The sequence below is a fragment of the Ctenopharyngodon idella genome, chromosome 7 (assembly GCF_019924925.1).
Source record: "Ctenopharyngodon idella isolate HZGC_01 chromosome 7, HZGC01, whole genome shotgun sequence".
Classification (NCBI taxonomy): Eukaryota; Metazoa; Chordata; class Actinopteri; order Cypriniformes; family Xenocyprididae; genus Ctenopharyngodon; species Ctenopharyngodon idella.
This window is the reverse complement of record NC_067226.1, coordinates 38,740,337-38,761,173: the sequence shown is the minus strand read 5'-3', so window position 1 is coordinate 38,761,173 and position 20,837 is coordinate 38,740,337. Positions and strand designations below refer to the sequence as shown.

Here is a 20,837-nt window from a genome sequence, read left to right as displayed (position 1 = left end):
CACTACTTTACTTTACTTTACAAAGTGTCATTTCTTCAGTGTTGTCACATGAAAAGATATAATAAAATATTTACAAAAATGTGAGGGGTGTACAAGAAACATTCATTTGCAACATTCACGTGCACTTATTTTTCCTGTTGGATGCTACTATATCAGGTTTTTATACATGGCTGAATATGGCCAATCAGAATCCAGGACTGTATTTCTCTAACCTTTTTGAATATTTTTTTTATAAGTGGCATACAGTTTGTTTCATATCCAGTGAGTGAAATGAAACATGCTCACTTAGCTAGGGAAATGTCCTGGGAAAATTTGTTACTCCAAATCGCTCACTCTCTTTCTGGACTATTTTTCAGGAAAATTCCGTGAGAAGGCTTCCATCCTTCACAAAATTGCCAAAAAGAAATGCCAGGTGGAGGACTCAAATGGAGTTGCTGGTAAGTGCTACAGTTGGAAAAAATAACATGCATTAATAAATTCAAGACCGATTCAAACAAACTACTACATTAAGTTAAAGTGTTAAGTTATGGCTAAGTTATTCCTGGTAAATTATGTACTGAGCCTAGCTCTGTATAAATGTGCCATTGCTTGTTAAATTAATTTCTTAAGGGAGTAAGACAGCCAGTGGTGTAGTCTAGTTTTTTGTAGCGAGTATACTGTGATTTTTTTCCCCTCCCAGCCTCATACTCACCCGTCCCAGAGCGACACCCCATAAGCACCACCACACTCACTAATGCATAAAGTATGCATCTGATCTAGGCTACATGTAATTGAGAGCATTCTAAAAGAGTGCTTATGTGTATGTTATCAACATGTCAATTCATTATAAGCAACACAAGACATGAAAAGATATAATAAAATATTTACAAAAATGTGAGGGGTGTACTCACTTCTGTGAGATACTGTAAGTGTGTAAAGAAACATTCATTTGCAACATTCAAGTGCACTTATTTTTCCTGTTGGATGCTACTATATCAGGTTTTTAAACATAGCTGAATATGGCTAATAAGAATCCAGGACCGACTTTAATAGTCAAGGACATTTACAGCTGGAGAGACTGATTTTCTACTGTTTAGTGTCAATCACCATCCAACTCAGCCAGTTAAGATAGCCTTAGATGTTATATGAATATGGTCCCTGGAACATACGTTTTATCAGCTGGCAAGTTTCAATGCACATTTAAGAGTGCCAGTTGCAACTTATTACATTCTAAACAATGCTGGGTTAAAAACAACCCAAGTTGGGTTGAAAATGGACAAACCCAGCATTTGGGTTGTTTTAACCCAGCGGTTGGGATAAATGTTAGCTTTTCTCAACTAATTTCCAATGTTATCAGAAACAAATAGCTTCTTAAGGTAACAACTGCTTGTGCCCTTTTTTAGAAACAAAAGAAAGTATCATAATACATTTTAATCTCCTAATATCGTTTGTGTGTTGAAGACACACATGGACTTTCATTTCAAGTGGTAAATTATGCTAACAGTTCCATATTAGCATATTAGCATATTAGCATCAAAAGCAGGGCGGCTGAGAGCAGCTTCTTTGATGTGACCACAGTCTGTTTTCAGAACATCTTTAACACTTTTTAAATCCATCTACTGCACAAAAATTCTTTTAGACACATATCTTGGCTACACTGTGCTAATCTTTGAAGTACCTTAAAGAACTATATAAATACAGTATTATGTAAAGGTACAGTATGTGAGAGTTTGAACGGTTATGGAAATTACGGTATTTGAATATATGTTATTCAAAATTGTAATTTACAAGTCTGGTTAATTAACCTTCTACAGGCAATGCACCTTACCAAATCAGACTTACGTATACAAAAAAAAAAAAAAAACAGAGAATGGAGGAATCAAGTTCAAACTTGACAAAGTGTCTTAAAATGCAGTGTTTATTGCGTAAGGTGCTGAAAAATCAGTGGTTAATGATTACAGTATGCTAGACCTGCCTTAGAATAATTTTATTTGGGGACATGTTGCATATGTGATTTATTTTATTTATTTGTTTTATTTATTTAGTAAAGGCAAACACACTTTTTTAACACTTTTTTCCTTTTTTGTGTTATAGATAAAAATCTGCCAAACAGCTCCAGCGTCGAGGTGGACATGACTCCACCCATGAATGGCACCACTGGACAGGATGGCGATGCGGTGAGTTGTTGATATTAAAGAAAAACTCACACACTGGAGTTATTATAGTTAACTAAAAAAAAAAAAATACAAATCCGTTACTTGAAATAGAATAATTGTTAACTGCCAAGACAACATTTCTTATTTTTATTTAGTTTTACTTGATGTACTAAAATAAGTAAACTAGTAAACTCTAATAAACTAAAATAAGTAAACTCTTTTCCCACCATTGACAGGATTTTTCCATGATTTATGACACAACACATCCCCGCCATTGATGAGTTAATTAGTGTTTTCCTTGTTATACGGTATGGAGCACTGTTACACATCTTCTTAAATAGTACAGGATCTCCAGATCCAAAAACAAGCGAAGAAGAAGATCTGTGGATAGAAGTTACGCTCAAGTGAGCTAACGTGAGCATCAAACATTCAACAGCATATAAATCCAAACTGAATGCCTAATGTTACTGAGAAAGATGTTGAAAAACAAAAATACAGAGGTATGTAACTGAAAAGTCTTTGACAAAATGCAATTTTCTCAGGTTTTGTTCGAAATGTTATTTTTATTTTATTTTATTTTTTTATTAAAACTTACACACATTCAAGTGTTGATAAAAATATGAAGCTAGAATGTAAGTAGAGGCTCTGTTCTTTCTTTTGATATATTCACTGTTTACAAATTCATACAACATAAAACAATATGATAAAAAATGCTAGAGCTGGCTCTCAACTTAAAAATAGGCTGGCGGGGAAAGAGTTAAAAAACCAATAACTAATAAAAATGAAAATGTAAAATGTACAAATAAAAACTAATTCAAAAGATTAATAAAACTATAATAGTAGGCCTATCTCAATGATGCTAAAATAACACTGGCTCACACACACTACTGTACACTTACTACGCATTTGATACGCACTTGATGATTTCAACACAAAAAAAGGACAAAAAGTGAATCATAGTGCTGACTTTGGCAACAGAAGTGAAGGCCAAGTCACGGCAGGACTGAAAAAAACTCACGCTTATTATGACTCAATGGAAAACACATTTGGCCGTCTCCCTCCTGCTGTACTGTGTCTCTCTCACACACACACTGTCCTGTGTTCAGAAGATGAACCGTTCTCATCCTCTGCCCCCTGTTGGCACGGCAACATGCCAGCAGAACAGACGGCACAGCATGCATGCAGGCTGAGAGAGACCTTCTCAATGTCACCGTGACAACCCGGTCACAAGAGGCCCATCACTCATAGACTGTGCACACACACGCTATAAACTGGCATCTGTCAACACAAATATAACATGGGTTTTTAGATCAGCTTTTTTGAAGCATTGCCATAAGCAAGTCAAGTCAAATTTGTTTGTATATCGCTTTTTTCAATACTATGGAAGCTTGTTTCTGCCAAGGAATAAAAATATGAAAAAAAGATAATTTGGCTTTTTAATTCATGAATCCTGCTTTTTTTTTTTCTTCTTTCTTTTTTTTTTTTTTGCAATTACAAGCTTTTATCTCACAATTTTGACTCAGTTAACATTTCACAATTCTGGCTTTTTTTTTTTCAGAATTCTCTGAATTTCACAATTCTGTGGAAAAAAAAGTCTTGGTGTAAATTAAAGTAACATGTTACCTTAGTCGTAATCTTATGGTGTAACACAAATAACCTGTGACGTGTTATCTCCATTAATTTTGTTTATTTATTTATTTATTTATTTATTTATTTTTACAAATTTCAAGTTAAGCAAAACTGCCGAATTTAGATCTGACATAGTAGTTAAAAGAGTACGACATACTGATCAAACAATAATTTCGTTCTCACTGTCTTGTGTTTTGTTTGTGTTGCTTTGAATATGGTGTCTTTTCTGAAGGTCTAGACATTTTTTTTTGTACTGTAGAGGAGAAAGGACAAGAGGAGCCGAGTCCTGCGAACCCTCGCCTCTCTGCTCATGTGGAGAATCGAATGCTACATTATTGATGAAGAGAAGGATTCATTCTTTTAGGATTGTTATATGTCTGGACAAATTGTCCTGGAAGTTACTAAAAAAAGAGAACGAGAGAAAGGAGATAAGAGAGAGTGAGAGAGGAGCCGTCGAGTCCTGCAAACCCTCAATGCATGTGTGGAAAATCAAATGCTACATTATTGATGAAGAAGAGTATTCTTTCTTTTAGCATTCTTTATGTTTGGACAATTTATACTAGAATTTACTAAAAATAAAGCATTCAGTGTTTTTAGACCATAATTGTCATGTAATTAACCGTGTTTAAATTTTAAATATTCAAATTTGATATGCACCCCCAAATGCAATGATCCACTTGTGAAGGACCCCTTTTTATTTTATCCTCCTGGGACCCAGGAATAGACTTTTGTCCTCTGTAGTGGGCATTATATTTTAGTGATTTTTTTCTGATCATACATGTCACAGTTTTAACTCAGGAGTCCTGTAAAGAGAACATTCAGAGCTTTGCAGAGATACCAAATTTTTGGAGGTTTCACCATGACAACAACTTCTCCTTGGACTTTAAATATGACTGACATTAATTTAATGATCAAAATTAGCGCTCTGGGAATATGATAATATTTTATAATTATCATTTAAATCGGATTAATTTTCAAATTGTTTGTTATAAATTAACATCTCAGGAAAATATTATGGGGTTTCTAATCAAAATATGACTTTCTTTTACAAAACAGGGCATTGATTTCATACATGTCCACCGTAGAGGACACCAGGACTTAAATCAGGTTTATCAGGCATTTTGGGAGAAACAACAAGTGAATCGCGAAAATAAATTATAAATCAATATTACTATTAATTATTAGATATTATTATGAAAATGTTGCCAAGTATTACTCCTATTTTATTATTACACTTCTTTTTGCATTACATGTTGCCCCAACAACACATTAATATGCAAATTAGATAGAGTGTATCGATGCATTGTATTGAATGGGGAAACCCATGTATGGCTATTTTACCCACATATTGTATAAAGTAAAATGGTATATCAATTAATTCCATTATATCTTTCATAACATAGTTGAGAATCATCTTTAAACAAAGTTTAGTTAAAAAAATCCTGAAGCCTAAAAATTGATTGGTGAATAATAATAATAATAAAAAAAATCCCATTGTTTTTGCCTATACATGTCATTTCATGTCATTATATTTTTTTAAACAACTTAGTAAAATATAATTTTTCAAAAATGTTCTTTTTTTTCTTATGCTCTAAACAATGTAATGATGTGAAAAAATACTAAATTCAAAAAGCTTTTTTTTTTCATGGTCCCAGGAGGATATATTTTTTATAAATAAATATTTTTATACTTTTTTTTTTTTAATTTTTTTTTATACTGAACCCCCTGGTTCAGTATAAAAAAAAACTTTCCTTCACCTGCTTTTTCACAATCACCTGTGCTCATTCTATTCTTTATCTCAGTGACACCAGTGATTGCCTCATCTCTCCTGTCATTTTCCTGTTTAAAGTATTTTGAGTGCTGGTCCCTCTCTCGCAGTTCCCCGTCTGCGTCTGTCAGGGGGCAGTGCTGCTCTGTTCACACCTGCAGGAGTGTTCATGAGTGTGCTGTCCTGATAATTATTCTGCTCCTGCAGGATGCCATCCCATGACACACACACACACACACACACACACACACACACACACACACACACACACACACACACTCCAGCTGAAGGTGACATGAAGAAACTCAAAATAATCTCAACAAGCAGCTATTTTTACTTGAAGAAAGGTCACATTTGTGACAAAGTGAAAGGAAAAGTTGCTGTTATTTATCAAGACTCTACATCCAGAAGCACAGCTGTAAACTAACAGATTGTCGGACAGTCAAATGACATTCACTGTGCATTTTAACTTAAACAGAAAGCATTTGTAAAAACTGTTTTATTTAATTCTTAACTTTAAAATCTTGTTTACTCGTCTTCAAATAGTGCACACATCTACAATGCTTCACCAGTGTGAATTAGATTTGACCGCAACCGTGGAAGACAAGATTTTAAAATTAAAAACATAAAAAAAAAAAAATATATATATATATATATATATATATATAAACTGGATATAATTCCACATTTAATTTTTTTGTGAAAAATTTACTTTTTAAAAAAAGTCTGTTAGTGTAGTCAGAGTAATTCCATGTAAAAAAATAAGTTAAACTACATAAAGTATTTGCAAATACATATATTTCATATCTCAGAGGCTGCTAAATCTGCATTTACCTAGTCTCAGCCTCAGACGTCATGCCCATGGACCATTGGTTGAACGTCTTATGTATATGGCACATAAAATGGGAAACACTTCTGGAGTTTCAAAGTCATCATCTGATTGAATTCTCCAGGATTTCCAGTCGCGTTCTTTAACAGTTTGGTTAAAGAAACCACCTGACGTCAAACCACCTTATGACAGTAAAACTGTCTAGTTGCTTTACATGCCAGTCAGATGGCCTCTGGGCATTCCTTGGCCAATGCTATGGAGTCCAGACCTTCTGCCGTCAGTCTAAAGGTCTGGCTACGCGAGACCTTACAATGTCATAAAGCCTTGAGAAATGCAAGGCACATGGTTGTCACTTTCTTCATTTATTAGTTCATTCTGCATTATACCCTTGTGAAAAATAAATACACTTTAGCCTACTTTCAAAAAGAGTACTTGTTATGGAATTAATACAATTTAAAGGATATCTTAAGTGCGAACTGTATGTGATTTTTTTTTTTTTTTTTTTGGACATTTAATTGCATGTTATTTAAAATTAAATTAAAATGTATTATAGTTTAAATGTACAATAAATGCAATTAGATGAACTTTAAAGTGCTTTATTGACCCACTTAAAGGTGCAATATGTAATATTTTCTGTCCGCTAGAGGTCGCTAGAGGCCTATTAAAAACAAAGCTTGATGACGCCAAGTTTGAGCTCGGAATCTTGGGACATGTGGTCTTCACCTCACAGCCGGTGGAAAACAATTGGGATAGGACTCGGGAAGAAATAATGTTCATGGATGTGATTATTAACGTTACTGTAGTATGAAGCAGAGCAGGACCGAGTGTTGTGGGAGCTAAACGAGGCCGCTAGAGCGACTGCGCAACACACGCCGTGAGCAGCGGAACTTTTATTATGCCACAGTCGCCGGCGCTGCTTCCGCTTTTCCGGTCATGAGTATGAGGTAACACAGCTCTGTTTATCATATTAGATATATTTGAGTGTGTTGAAAATGTTATAACATTACTCTGTGCGTTCGCTCGGCGGCTGCTGTGAGACACTTGTTGCACACTGCAGTAAGCTAGATCGATTTTAGAATATCATATTAATAACTGCTAGATGGCTTGTGTTGATAAATGGCATGCAATTAATTTTAAAACGTATTGTATGATGGAGAAAATTCTGTATTACTGTTACTAAAAATAAATCTGCATCTGATTATGCTATGTTAGCTACTTGACAAAACTCTAAGGCATGGTAAAGCATGGTACTCGCAAAAAAAAAAAAAAAAAAGTAAATTAGATTTAAACAATAAGACTAAACGTGTTGAACTATATAACAATAATTAGTTTTCTGTCTGTACATATATCAAAACAGTTGTTCCCTTGTCTATTAAAATATGTATATTAAAGCGTCTTTGGTGTTTCCATGGTTTCTACAAAATAAAACCAGAAACCGAGGGTAACGCGACTCCTCACACGTCCCGAAGCCTTGGCTAAAATTGCAATTTTCTCACGATTTACAAATAGTTGCAAACATTTGGGATATTGTAAGTACTCAAATGAACAAAATATATAACACTGGCCTAGTGGGTTTTGGATATTTTACTGCAAAATTCTTACATATTGCACCTTTAAGTAGGACATTTAAGTACATTGTTATATGTAACTTCAAAATTAGGCCTATTTCTCTTGAATTTGAAATATGGTTGAAGTGTAACTGCTGAATGTACTGACAAGCATTTATAGCACACTAAGATATGCTTCCATGTATTTATTATTAGTAACTGCAGATTTGTAATGTTGCCATTTTTAAAATATATAAACTTTAAATGTAATATTGAATAACAGTTAAAATTATAAACAAGTACTTTGCATGTGCTTTAGTATGTTAGTCAAGACATCAAGATAAGTAGCACGGCAAGACATTAAAACGTTGATTACAATGTACTTTAAAATAATTTGACTTTTGCAAATGCACATTTTAAGTGTACTGGTGTACATAGTCATGAAAGTGTACTCTTTAAGTGTACTTAAGTGACCTTTTTTATTCATATTGTTTTATATGCAAAAACATTTTTAAAGAATATATATTTGTTAATATTTGTAGTACACAACAAGTGCATATTCAATTTCACAGGGGTGACAATTAGCTATTGTACAAAGTATAGTTATATGCCAAAGTGATTAATGATCTTGTTAAATTAAGCACTTAAATGGTCTTAAAATGAAAAAATAAATAAATAAATAAAATACACATTTATGTCAAATTAATTAAATATTATTTATAGCTAGAGTAATACATGACTATACTTGTATTTTACCAAATATTGGTCTTAGAACAATGTTTTTACCAAGCAATCAGAAACATCTTTTGTAATTGGTATTTTTGCTTTGATTTCAACAGTAGTCAGAGCTTAAGATTAGGACTATGTTTGTTTGACATGTATAGCGTTTAAGGGACATGGCAATGTCCTACTTGGCAAAATCACAGTCACCAATACAGTTCTGTATGACCTCTGTTACTTGAAGATTGGTGTAAGCATTGGATTTTATTTCAGATTCATCACGCTTCACCACAAACTCTCCTCGTTAAGGAATCAGCTGAGCCAGAACCTCTTAAACTCATCACCATCACCATAGTAACCACTTCTGTGCCCTTAAAAGGGAGCACACTCACATTTCTTACATTAATTGTCAAACACACTTACACTCTAAGTGCACCTGTTTTTGACGAGCCTTAAAAGAGAAATGTGAAGAAAGAAAGAGAACACGGGAGACAGAAGGAGCTTCCCAATAAGTTCCCGCTTTTGTTTTTGCTCCGTCTCAGTGACTTCCATCACAGCGGTTATGGTGAGGAGGCTGACAGTGCGTCTCTGAGGGTCTCCGTTGTGCTCACTGTAACACGCTGCAGATGCAGAAAACCACTTTCAAATGCCTTGCTGTTTATTTTCTGAGGGTAATGGGGCAGTTTGGTTTATATGTGTTATGTTAGTGTCTTTGAAATACTGATATAGTTTTTATCAATATTATGAATGTTTTTTTTCCCCCCATAGTCACTTTAATTTTAGTTAACATTTTAAACCCTTAAATGCATGAATGTTTCTCCAAACTTTATTACAAAACTGGGTTTTTGCGATGGATCTATATCGATGGATCTCTAACTGCCGCAATGGTCCCTTTTCACATTTCTGGGTTTCTCAGAGTCAGTTGGTAAACTTATAGCGCTGAACGAGAGACGACAGCAAATATAATTTTTGTGTTTTCATTTGCTCCATTAGCAAAAGAACAATATCCGTTATAGAGTTTCCACAACATTCCAAAAGAGGGAAAAAATATAGAGAGATTGAGAAGAAAGAACGATACAAATTTGCTGTTGCTCCAGCCACACACAACAACTTTAATTCATTTTTTTTTTTTTTTCAATAAAGGTGAATTGCACATATTGAGTCATCAGAGATTCAATTATTGTTGTGCAGAAAAAAAAAAAAAACGTACACTATTAAATACCTGCGGTCGCTAGGGACCCTATTCACGTTTTACAAAAAAATTGTTATATGGTTTATAATAAGTAGATTGAGGAATACTAATAAGGTTTATGTCTAAATTTAAAAAATGAATGAGAGGAAGGGCTGTCAATGATGTCCCGGGTCGATAAAGACCCGAGATATATATTTGTTTAAGGGTTAATGATTTTGATGTGTGTTTCAGTGTTATTTTAGTATCATTGAGATACTATTATAGTTTGTATTAATATTTTGAATTATTTTTTATTTTTGTATTTTCCATTTTCGTTTTAATTTTAGTTAACGTCTTAATCATTTAGTTGTGTTTTTGTCATTTTTATTATTTATTTTTTAATGTCTCAGTTTTTGTTTTGTTTTAGTTATTTTAGTATATGTTAAACTAAATGAAAATGAGAAATGTTGCCTTGAAATATATATATATATATATTTTTTTTTACTATTTTATTTAAGTTAATGCTTATTTTATTTCAAGTAATGAAAATGGTTTTAGTTTTAGTTAACTATAATAACCTTGGTTTATAGCTGCCTTTAAATATGGCATGTTCCGACACGACTGCCTCCACCCCATAGGATTTACACAACCTTTAATTGAAGAAACACGGACCCAATCTAATGTGTTGGAGTGGTTTGTGTGTGTGAGTGTTTCATTAGAAATGCTCACATTTCACACATTTCTCTCCAATCAGGGTGAAGAAGATGACGAGGAGGATCAGCCTCTTAGCCTGTCATGGCCAGAGACCAACCGTAAGCGTTTCACGTATCTCATCATCCTTCCCATAGTCTTCCCTTTGTGGATAACTCTGCCAGACGTCAGGAAGGCTGTGAGTACTTTTTGACTAGTGTTGTTGCAATTGCAAGCTGGGAAACAGATGTAACTGTAAGATGCTTCTTGTGTGTTTTTTTTCCTTAGAGTGCAAAGAAGTTTTTTCCCATCTCATTTCTGGGGTCAATTTGCTGGATTGCAGCATTCTCCTACTTGATGGTCTGGTGGGCTCATCAGGTAAGACTGCAATAATTCTGTTGTCTTTGTAATATGGTTAAAGTTCACTGCTGAATGTACTGACAAGCATTTATGGTGAACGTCTCGGGTTACTTGACTGTAACCCTGTTCCCTGAAAAAGCGGGAACGAGATGCTGCGCCCATTGCGTATGAGTATGCAGCATTGAGTGCAGCTTTTGAAAGGGAACTAAAATATATGTAATTTCTGTTGAAACTTGTGTGTCATGTATTTAAATATATTTGCAATAACACATTTTTAATGATGATGTTTCAATTTGATACGTTTAAAATAGATTAACTTTAACACACTACAGTTAAAATTATAATCATGTACTTTACATGTGCTTTAGTATGTTAGGTCAATATCAAAATAAGTGTACTTTAAAGCAAAACAAAAGATTAAAACAATATGATTCTTTTTTTCCCCTAAGTAAAGCATTTATAATAATACATTATTATAAAGTGCCCTTATTAAAAGTGTTCTTCCTTGGATCTCCACTGGCAGTGTGTTACTGATGTTGAGTCCAATTGGGATTTGAGGCCAAGTTATGATCTTCACCAGTCTGGTTGTTTTGTGCTCATATCCCTGCAGGTTGGAGAGACTATAGGAATCACAGAGGAGATCATGGGCCTGACAATTCTAGCGGCTGGAACCTCCATCCCTGACCTTATTACCAGTGTCATTGTGGCCCGCAAGGGTCTGGGCGACATGGCTGTGTCTAGCTCTGTGGGCTCTAACATATTCGACATTACTGTGGGGTATGATTTATAATTGGTTTTTTTTGCTTTGGTTTTTTAGCACTTCAGCAAGGATGCATTAAATTGATCAAACGTGACAGTGAAACCATTTATAATGTTTAAAAAAAAGATTTATATTTCACATAAATGCATTTCTTTTGAACTTTCTTTTCATCAGATAATACTGAGAAAAATAAATAGATATATATATGTGTCTATTATGAAACTGCTCCGAGTCTTTAGGGTTGAAGATCCAAAACGCAGTTTTATTGGTGCAATCCAGAACCTTAATCCAAAATAGGGGCAATGGGTCAAACAAGACAGTCAGTCCAAATAAACAAACACACAACAAGGCAGTGAACACGGGCAAAAGAGTAGGTTAGAAAATCAAAACCATGAGACATGAAACCAGAGAGAATGCTCAGAATTGCAGTGTAACTACTTACAAAACCTCGCAAGGAATGACAGAGTAAACATGGTTTATATAGGCTGGGTTAAACAAGGTAATGAGGAACAGCTGAAGACAATCACAGTTGATTATTTTGGGCAGAGGGTTATGGGTAATGTAGTCCAAGATGGTGTGGCAATAGTCTGGGGTGGAGTGCCCTCTGGTGGCTATCAAGGGCACTCTAGCTGTTGATTGTGATATAGCCCACCATCCTAAGGAGCAGCTTCCAGACGCTCCTAACATAGCTAGAAAAGTCCAGGAGGGAGGCGGAACAGAGGGCGGGATGGAAGGCTAGGTCCATGAAGTGGAAGAGGGCCTGCAGACTGAGGCAGAGCAGGCGGCCAGGGCGGATCAGGCAGAGTAGGCGGCCAGGGCGGAGCAGGCTGAGCAGGCAGCCAGGGTGGAGCAGGCAGAATAGGTGGCCAGGGCGAAGCAGGCCGAGCAGATGACCAAGGTGGCGCAGGCTGGGCAGATGGCCAGGGTGGCACAGGCAGTGCAGGTGGCCTTGCAGACAGGCTTGAATACCCCCACGACGGAGCAGACGACCACCACAGCAGTGCAGATGGGCTCGAAGACCCCCATGGCGGAGCAGACGACCACCACAGCTGGCTAAACGGGCTTGAAGACCCCCATGGCAGAGCAGCGTCCACCACGGCTGATCAGGTAGAACTCAAACAGAGCACAGAGAGGTTAACGTTGGCCTCAGGGGCTGTGTCAGAATAGCAGGGAGCTCGAGGGTGTCCTCCATGGACATAACGAGACTGGCAAGGGGTCTCCGGTTGGCCTCAGTGGTCAGAAAGTTCATGGACGACCTCTGCGGTCATGTCGAGGAAGACTGGAAGGTCATGTACAACCTCTGTGGTAGCAACAGGGCAGACAGGGAACTCAGGGACGATCTCCGTGGTCATATCAAGGCAGACAGGAAATTCAGGGACGACCTCCGTGGTCGCATCAGGGCAGAAAGGGGACTCAGGGGTGACTTCTCTAGTCACATCAGGGCAGACAGGGAACTCAGGGGTGACCTCCATGGTCGTATCAAGGCAGACATAAAGTTCATAGGTCACGAGGCTGGGTTCTGGGACTGGAGTGAACTCTGGAGTGGACTCATGGGCTGGAGCGGGCTCTGGAGAGAACTCATGGGCTGGATCAGACTCTGGAGTAGACTCTTCAACTGAAGCGCAGTGCATGGCCCAAACACACCAAATAGCCATCGCCATAACAGGGAGTACGGTAGATAGCATGACCTCCTCAGAGACCCGCAGCCTTGACATTGCTGCTGAGATGCCAGCTGCTTGCACCGATGTCAGCAGTGTGTCCTCCAGATATGAAGCCAGTCTCAAGTGCCTTGGGAAAGCTTTAATGTCTTCATGTGCAGTGTCCATGATGGCTGGAGATTATGGCATAACATCTGTGACAGCTGGAGGCTCTGGTATGGTGGCCATGACGTGAAGAGGCTCTGGCGTGATGGCCAACTTCTCTGAAGACACCGGCGTAGCGGTCTGAAGACACAGGCGTGGCAGCCATCTTGGCTGAGGACTCTGGCATGGCGGCCATCTTGGCTGAGGACTCTGACGTGGCGGCCATCTTGTGAATAGGCTTTGGAGCAGAAACCACAGGACAGGAAGGTACAGAAAGTACAGGGCTTGCAACAATCAGAACAGGACATGATGGCAATCGTGCTGAGCCAAGCTCCGTGGCCACTGGAGCTTGGTGTGTACTGCCCCTCCAAAAAAACTGTTTAGGGGAAGCGTCCTCTTCAATGTCCACAATAGTGAAGGAAGAACCAGTCAACAACAGAGCATAATCCAGAAATTTGATGAGTGAACCTCGAGGACCATCACAAATGAGTCTAGTTTGATAGAATTCCATAACAATAAAAGTCAATGACTGCAAAATCAGGAAATTCTGTAAGATTAGCAAGATTCAGAACATCTCGGGTGTGGCCTCGAGTGGTCTGTCATAATAATAAGAATTTTTTATTTTATTTTTTTTTTGAGCAGCAAATCAGCATATTAGAATGATTTCTGAAGGATCATGTGACACTGAAGACTGGAGTAATGATGCTGAAAATTCAGCTTTGCATCACAGGAATTAATTACATTTTACAATATATTACAATAGAAAACACTAAACAGTTATTTTAGATTTTAATAATATTTCACAATATTACTGTATTTTTGATCAAATAAACGCATCCTTGGTGAGCACACGCACACACGCGCACACACGCGCACACATAAATATTAGGGCTGGGTATTGACGCAAATTTCACGATTCGATTCGATTTCAATTCAATTCTTGTAATTCGATTGTGATTATTTCGGATATATATCAGGTACAGTACATGGCAAATTTTCTCAAGGAAAAAAAATTTGATGAATGCGGTAAACTACAGGCTACATGGGAGTTGGTACTACATTACTATAATATTGAAGGTTAAAATGAACTGATTTGTACTTGCATTACACTCAAGGAAGTTTTTATAATAATACAGTTATACTAACTTTACAATCATATAATTATATTTCTACTCCAATTTGTTTTTATATTAATATAAATATTAACATTTAAATGGTGGCTGTCATAAAAACTTGACAGATTTATTCAAACATGCATTAAATACTGAAGAACATTAAACATTATAATGAATAGGCCTATATAATATGGTGCATATATTTAGCAAAATGCTCCTCTCTAGAGTTCATTGTTCTAGCTGACTATCGTGTTTATGGTCACTGAATATGGTTTTCCTGAGGTAAATGTGACGTTACATGACATATTGTAAGCTGTTTTATTGACGTCTTTCAGCGGTTGAAACACTGATTGAGTGATTACACGACACATGATACGGTTTTCGGTAAGTTGTACTGTATTTTTTAACATACCTTCGGGTGTTCATTCATGTTTATTTTGCGCTGTAACTGGTGCGCTTCGCGCTGCCGCTTCTCTTGAACTGAGGCGCTACAGCGATCTGTCACGCCACATTAAACAGCGCCAAAATGGTATTTATTTTTGGAATTTCATAATAAAATGGACAGAATTTTAAATCTGAGACTTTGTTGAGACTTAGTAACAAAGCACAAAGCTTATTGCAATTTATATGATGGGAGGTGCAGTACAATGTTCAGTTCATTTATCAACTGAAAACAGGATAGACTAATCGATTCTTGGGATTTAAAGAGAAATCTATATTTTGCCCTCTTTTGGCATTAAAAAACTATTGTCAGGATTAAGTAAAGATACAGTGAAAAAAATAGTGCTGAAAAGGCATGGACAGTTATTTTTGTTGCTGACCTTTTTTTTTTAGGATTTTCTCTTTCAAATGCAAAATTTATGGAAGGAGAGTATTTAAATGAATCACTCAAGGTTATTTACTAAGGTTTGCACTAGTCAATTTACTGGTATTTGCACCATTATTTACTGCTCAAAAAAAAGCATGTCTTTAACCAGACGCTAAATTGTTCTGCTCTTGGTAGACTGCGTTGGTCTTTATGGAAATGATTCGGCTACATTTTTTTTTTTTTTGAATTGCGCTCTCATGCTAATTTGCCCTGTTTATTAAATATGGCCTTAAGTATACTAAATTGCAACTTTATCACAAATGTGTAACATTTACAAATGTGTAACTACAAATGGATTTAAATACATGACATACAAGTTTCAATAGAAATGACATTAAAGAATATGTTTAGCATAAATGCTTGTCAGTACATTCAGCTGTACACTTTAACCATAATTCAAAGACAATAAATGTAATTATGAAATTACATATAAAGATTTGAAAAAACACTCAAAAGTTAATCTAATTGCATGTATTGTACATTTAAACTTTAAAACATTTTTATTTAGATGCTATTGTCTGAAAACATTATATTAATTTCACACTTGGGTATATAATTTATATATATATATATATATATATATAGAGAGAGAGAGAGAGAGAGAGAGAGAGACTCATAAATCTTATCTTCTAATGTCCAATTTTGGTGAGTCAGTGCGAATTGTAGCCTCAATTTTCTATTCTTAGCTGAGGAGTGGCACGCGGTGCTCTGTGGCCCGTCTTCTTCAAGGTTTGACGTGTTGTGCGTTCAGAGACGCTCTTCTGCATACCTCAGTTGTAATGAGTGGTTATTCGAGTTACTGTTGCCTTTCTATCAGCTCTAACCATACTCATATACAGTATATATGTATGTGTGTGTGTGTGTGTTTCTGTGGCACATATATGTGCTTCCCATCCCATGTAGATTATTTCAGATCAGTCATTTATTGTATGCTTTTCTATCTAAGGAAGCTACATTAAGCATCAAGGCAGCTCACTTGGTTTTTGAAACAGTTAATGTTTTGTTCTGTACATTAATGATCTTCAGAGCCCTAAATGACCATTTCTTTTTTTCCCCAGGTTACCATTCCCATGGCTTCTGTACTCCTTTATAAACAGTATGAGCCCAGTTAGGGTGAGTAGTAACGGCCTGTTCTGTGCCATCGTGCTACTCTTCCTCATGCTCATCTTCGTCATCATCTCCATTGCCGCCTGTAAATGGAAAATGAGCAAACTGCTGGGCTTCATCATGTTCCTGCTCTATATCGTCTTCCTGGTGGTCAGCGTCCTGTTGGAGGACAAGGTCATCGTCTGCCCCATCTCTATCTAAAGTCTGGTCTCATTTACACACACACACACACACACACACACACACACACACACACACACACACACACACACACAAGCCAAAATCATACCTGCTGACTTTACCACACCTCTATAGTGATTTATTTACTTATGACCTTATGACACTTCAGAGTTTCCGGTCGGCATGTGTGCGTTTATGGAGTGTTACACACTTAACAAAAAGGTTTTAATATTAATATTTTTCTTGTTTTCCAATAAAAATATCGAAATATCCTTAAGATAACTGAACTGTCTACTTGTTTTTAGAGAATATATCTTGACTTAAGTTTTTTCTTATTATTTCTTATTTTTTCTTCTTGTTTTAAGAATAAACATTGTTAAATTTTTAATAAAACATATATATATATATATATATATATGTATGTATATATATAAAACCTCAGCTTTTTATAGATTTATTTATTTATTTATTTATTTATTTTCAAACAACATGCAAGTTCAGTTCGCAGTGGTTCGAGATCCAAAGAGCAACACGGATGGAGCTCTCTGAATGATCTCTGATTATTTCTTCACCGGCACGTCAGTGTTTAATCACTCTGTAGGGAGCACTAAGGATTTATAACCAGACAGATGCTGTGATTATAGCAGCCAGCGTTTGGTCATTTCTCAGTCTCTGTAGGCCATTTGTTCATGCTGTGAATGTGCTGCACTTTTGACTAATAGCTGGTCTGGAGCAATCATTCCTTGATTTAACTGATATATTCTTCAGATTGTTTTCACTTTGCATGAGCTAATTGGCCATTGTTCATTTTCTGATTTTTTTAAAATTCTTTCTATTATGTTTGTATGCTAAACACACATGTTGAGAACATAAGAAAACTTACTTGTGGTGGTGGTAGTAAATAGAAGTAGAGTGTATTCTGCACGTTTGACAATGCCTGTGTTTTAATTTTCTTTATTTACATAATATTATTCACATCATATAACTAATGATGCACCCAGCCAGCAGATCCATTCAGCTTTATAATATAGCAAATAAACAAACAAACAAAAAAGTTTATTTAATGTTTATTTTTTTTATGAAATGTAATTTATTTTAATCACAATGGTATGCAAAACTAAACTAACCCCAAAACGGAAGAAGTCTGTAAACCATTACCTCCCTAGGTTTAATAAAATGACAGACAAAGATTGACTGATGATGTATTTTAGATGCAGTGGAGGTATTTATTTAACTTCGGAAATAATAAGGCTCTTTTGTTTCAGTTCATGGTGAAAGTCTGTAAAATGTATTGGCTGCCACTTGTCTCTATTGGAAACAGTGGCAAAGAATATTGTAAGGTTTTTTTCTGGATCCCGGATGCCAATCTGGATTTATTTATTTATTTATGATTATTTAAGGATATTAATTTATGTATTTATTTTTGTTTTGTTTTGTTTTTACATTTTGCCTGTGTGTCAAGAGGCCAAAGTAGCCAGATGAAAACTAGGCTACATTGAATTTTGAACATATTGTTTAACCTGTTATGTCATCCTCCCTCTGTAGACGCTGTTTCTATGCTTTTATTTCAGGAAATGACAAATGAGCAAAATGACTGCATGTTGCTTCTCCAAGCATACAAAAAAATCTTTATTATTCACTCATTTATAGAAAAATCGTGTTAAGTAATATTATAAACACGATGGAAATGTGTAGATGCTTAGGCCTATAGTCTGTAGTTAAGTGTAAAAGAAAAAAAAAACTAGAAAACAGTAGACATATATCACTCCTAGCTGCTGAAATGACGGACGTGCAGTGATTTCCCTAAATAGTCGGCGTAGCACAATCCTTGTATTTGGACTGGAAATCAGCAAATTCTGAGATGGTAAAGTAGGCAAAATTTCAAATGCATGCATGAAAATATGTAGCCTAATTCAAGATGTGATCATTGCTTTACTGTATGTTTCAAAGACCAACTATTTGCATAATGATTTTGCTTTACAAATAGTTTGGTAACGAAAGAGTAATGTGCTAGCACTGTCTTAAGTTATTCTAGATGAGTAAAAACAGAAGAATTTATGAGTAGCGCAATCCATGTTACCACTAAGGGTGCTTAGGACTCTTATCTTTGTAATCTGTACAGACACATGCTAATATATAGGCACATAGACTACTAATAGCGCAGAACTCGCTGATAAAGAATATTCACATAACACATAGGCTACTGTACACTAGCATAAAACTTCTTCCAAATAGTTATTTTATTTGTGGAGGCAGACGTTTCATTTGTATGAAGAAGTAGGCTAAATGTTGGCTTGACAGAAGTGTGAACGCAGATGCATACAGGCATCTTTAGCAAATACTGCCCTCTAGTGTGTAATAAGACTTTATTTTTGTATGAATCTAACTTAAAAATCTAAACAAAGTTATATGTTTACCTTTTGTTCAGTGTTTACTCCACCAACGCCTGTTGTATCTATTGAGCAGACAAACACATGCACTGAAATGCTTCTCTTTTGCTGTATAGGGCGTACTAATTTCTTTCTTTTTTCTTTCTTATTTATTTATTTATTTATTTGAAAAAGAAGAAAGTACAATATCCCTGTCAGCCCAATATGTTAAGAACATCATATTTACTCCTTTAGCTGAAACTACCCTATTTTTACAATGCAGAAGTAAGCTATTTTCTCTTTTCTGTGAATGTGCAGACTTCATAGCCACTTAACTCAAAGAATTATTAGTACAATAAATGGCAACTGTTTATGCTACAAACCAATGTGTGTATAATTATGACAATATATTAAAATAATATGGTAAGAAATACCAGTTTGCAGTATCAGGCAGCATAACGAGCTGTTTTGATACAGCTAAAAATACCTGGAAGCTGATGACACCGGAAGCCAGTCACATTCAGTTTACAAATGGCCGCTCTTAAAAATAAGGTGGATACAAATCTTAGATTGCTGGATGTACATGTATCTTTCCATTTCAGCAGTCCACTTGTTAAATCTGTAAGGATTTTCTTTTCTGAACCAATAAAGTGTATTTCAGCCGATCTGGACTGACAAAATGAAATTAACGTGCGAATGTGTATTAAATATATGAATGTGGAGATATTGAGCTGAACTAATGCTATTTATGATATTTATTATATGAATAAACATAGAAAAAGTTAAAATGTTCAAACATTGAAAGGTTTTTAATAATAAAACATGATGAAAATAAAAGGAAATGTAACTGATTAAAGCAATGTAGCTGTTTCTAGGCATTTAAAAATGTGTTTTATTCAAATGTTTAGCCTACTCATTTTCTCCCAAATATTAAAACTCACAAACCTAACTTGTTACACCATATTTATTTTCCTTATTGACATCTGCCTTTTGTAATTATTTTGTATTTTATTTTATATTTGTTTTGTCTTATAAGAGGGCTGTAGAAATACACACTTTTCAAGTGCCCCTGCTTTATCCTGTTCCATGCTTTCTGGCAGGCTAAGGACTATTTTCATTTTTATTTTTGTTTCGTGTCAAACATAGCGTCATTGATATGCACTTTGCATAATTATGTGTCTGTTTATTTAGCCTATTGTTTGTTTGCTCTGAATGAGGCTGAAGCTGAATGCTTGGCCTGAATTTACACAAATCTGGAGATAATCTTCACTATTTTTAGACTTTAAAGGAGTGAAATTGCTAATTGTGTTCACTTGTTCTCTTTCTGGCCCCTGTCTCTGTCTCCACTGTTGTCTTTGTTTCTTCATAAAACTGCACTTTTGTACTGAATCACGAGATTCACGCCTAGTTATAGACACGGCATGTCAACAATCACTCCATCACTCAGTGTTTAATGTTCCATTTCACTAGTGTTCACGAGTCATTTCGAATGTACATATATACAGATACTAATACAATCAGAATATAGAGAAACTGTTTATGTAAATGCAAAGTATGTCTAATAAAAGAAATAAAGGCAAATATAAGGGCAGATTTTCTGTGGTGAATGAAGTTTTTCATAAAATTAGCAACTGCAAAGATGTGAAATAAAGTTGAAACTCACTAACCAACAGGACTCTCTTTTCTTTATTCTACAAATAAAATGTATGGTCCCACTTTATATTGTGTTATATAACTACAGTTTTTTAAACCCCATTCTCTAAACCAAATTTTCAAAGGCCTAAACC

The 20,837-nt window shown here is 35.6% G+C and overlaps 1 protein-coding gene across 9 annotated transcripts in view; it reads left to right on the top strand.

Moving 5' to 3' along the window:
• The window catches only part of LOC127516029 (sodium/potassium/calcium exchanger 2-like), a 70,379-nt gene extending 49,657 nt beyond the window's left edge, over window positions 1-20,722 (top strand). For all 9 annotated transcript variants that reach the window (XM_051900299.1, XM_051900298.1, XM_051900297.1 and 6 more), the window contains 6 exons: window positions 357-437; window positions 2,074-2,156; window positions 10,554-10,688; window positions 10,778-10,867; window positions 11,460-11,626; window positions 16,453-20,722. In XM_051900299.1, the coding sequence (XP_051756259.1) occupies window positions 357-437; window positions 2,074-2,156; window positions 10,554-10,688; window positions 10,778-10,867; window positions 11,460-11,626; window positions 16,453-16,702 (806 nt within the window). In that variant the 3' untranslated portion in view covers window positions 16,703-20,722. The remainder of the gene's footprint in view (window positions 1-356; window positions 438-2,073; window positions 2,157-10,553; window positions 10,689-10,777; window positions 10,868-11,459; window positions 11,627-16,452) is intronic.
• The last annotated feature ends 115 nt before the right edge of the window (window positions 20,723-20,837 follow it).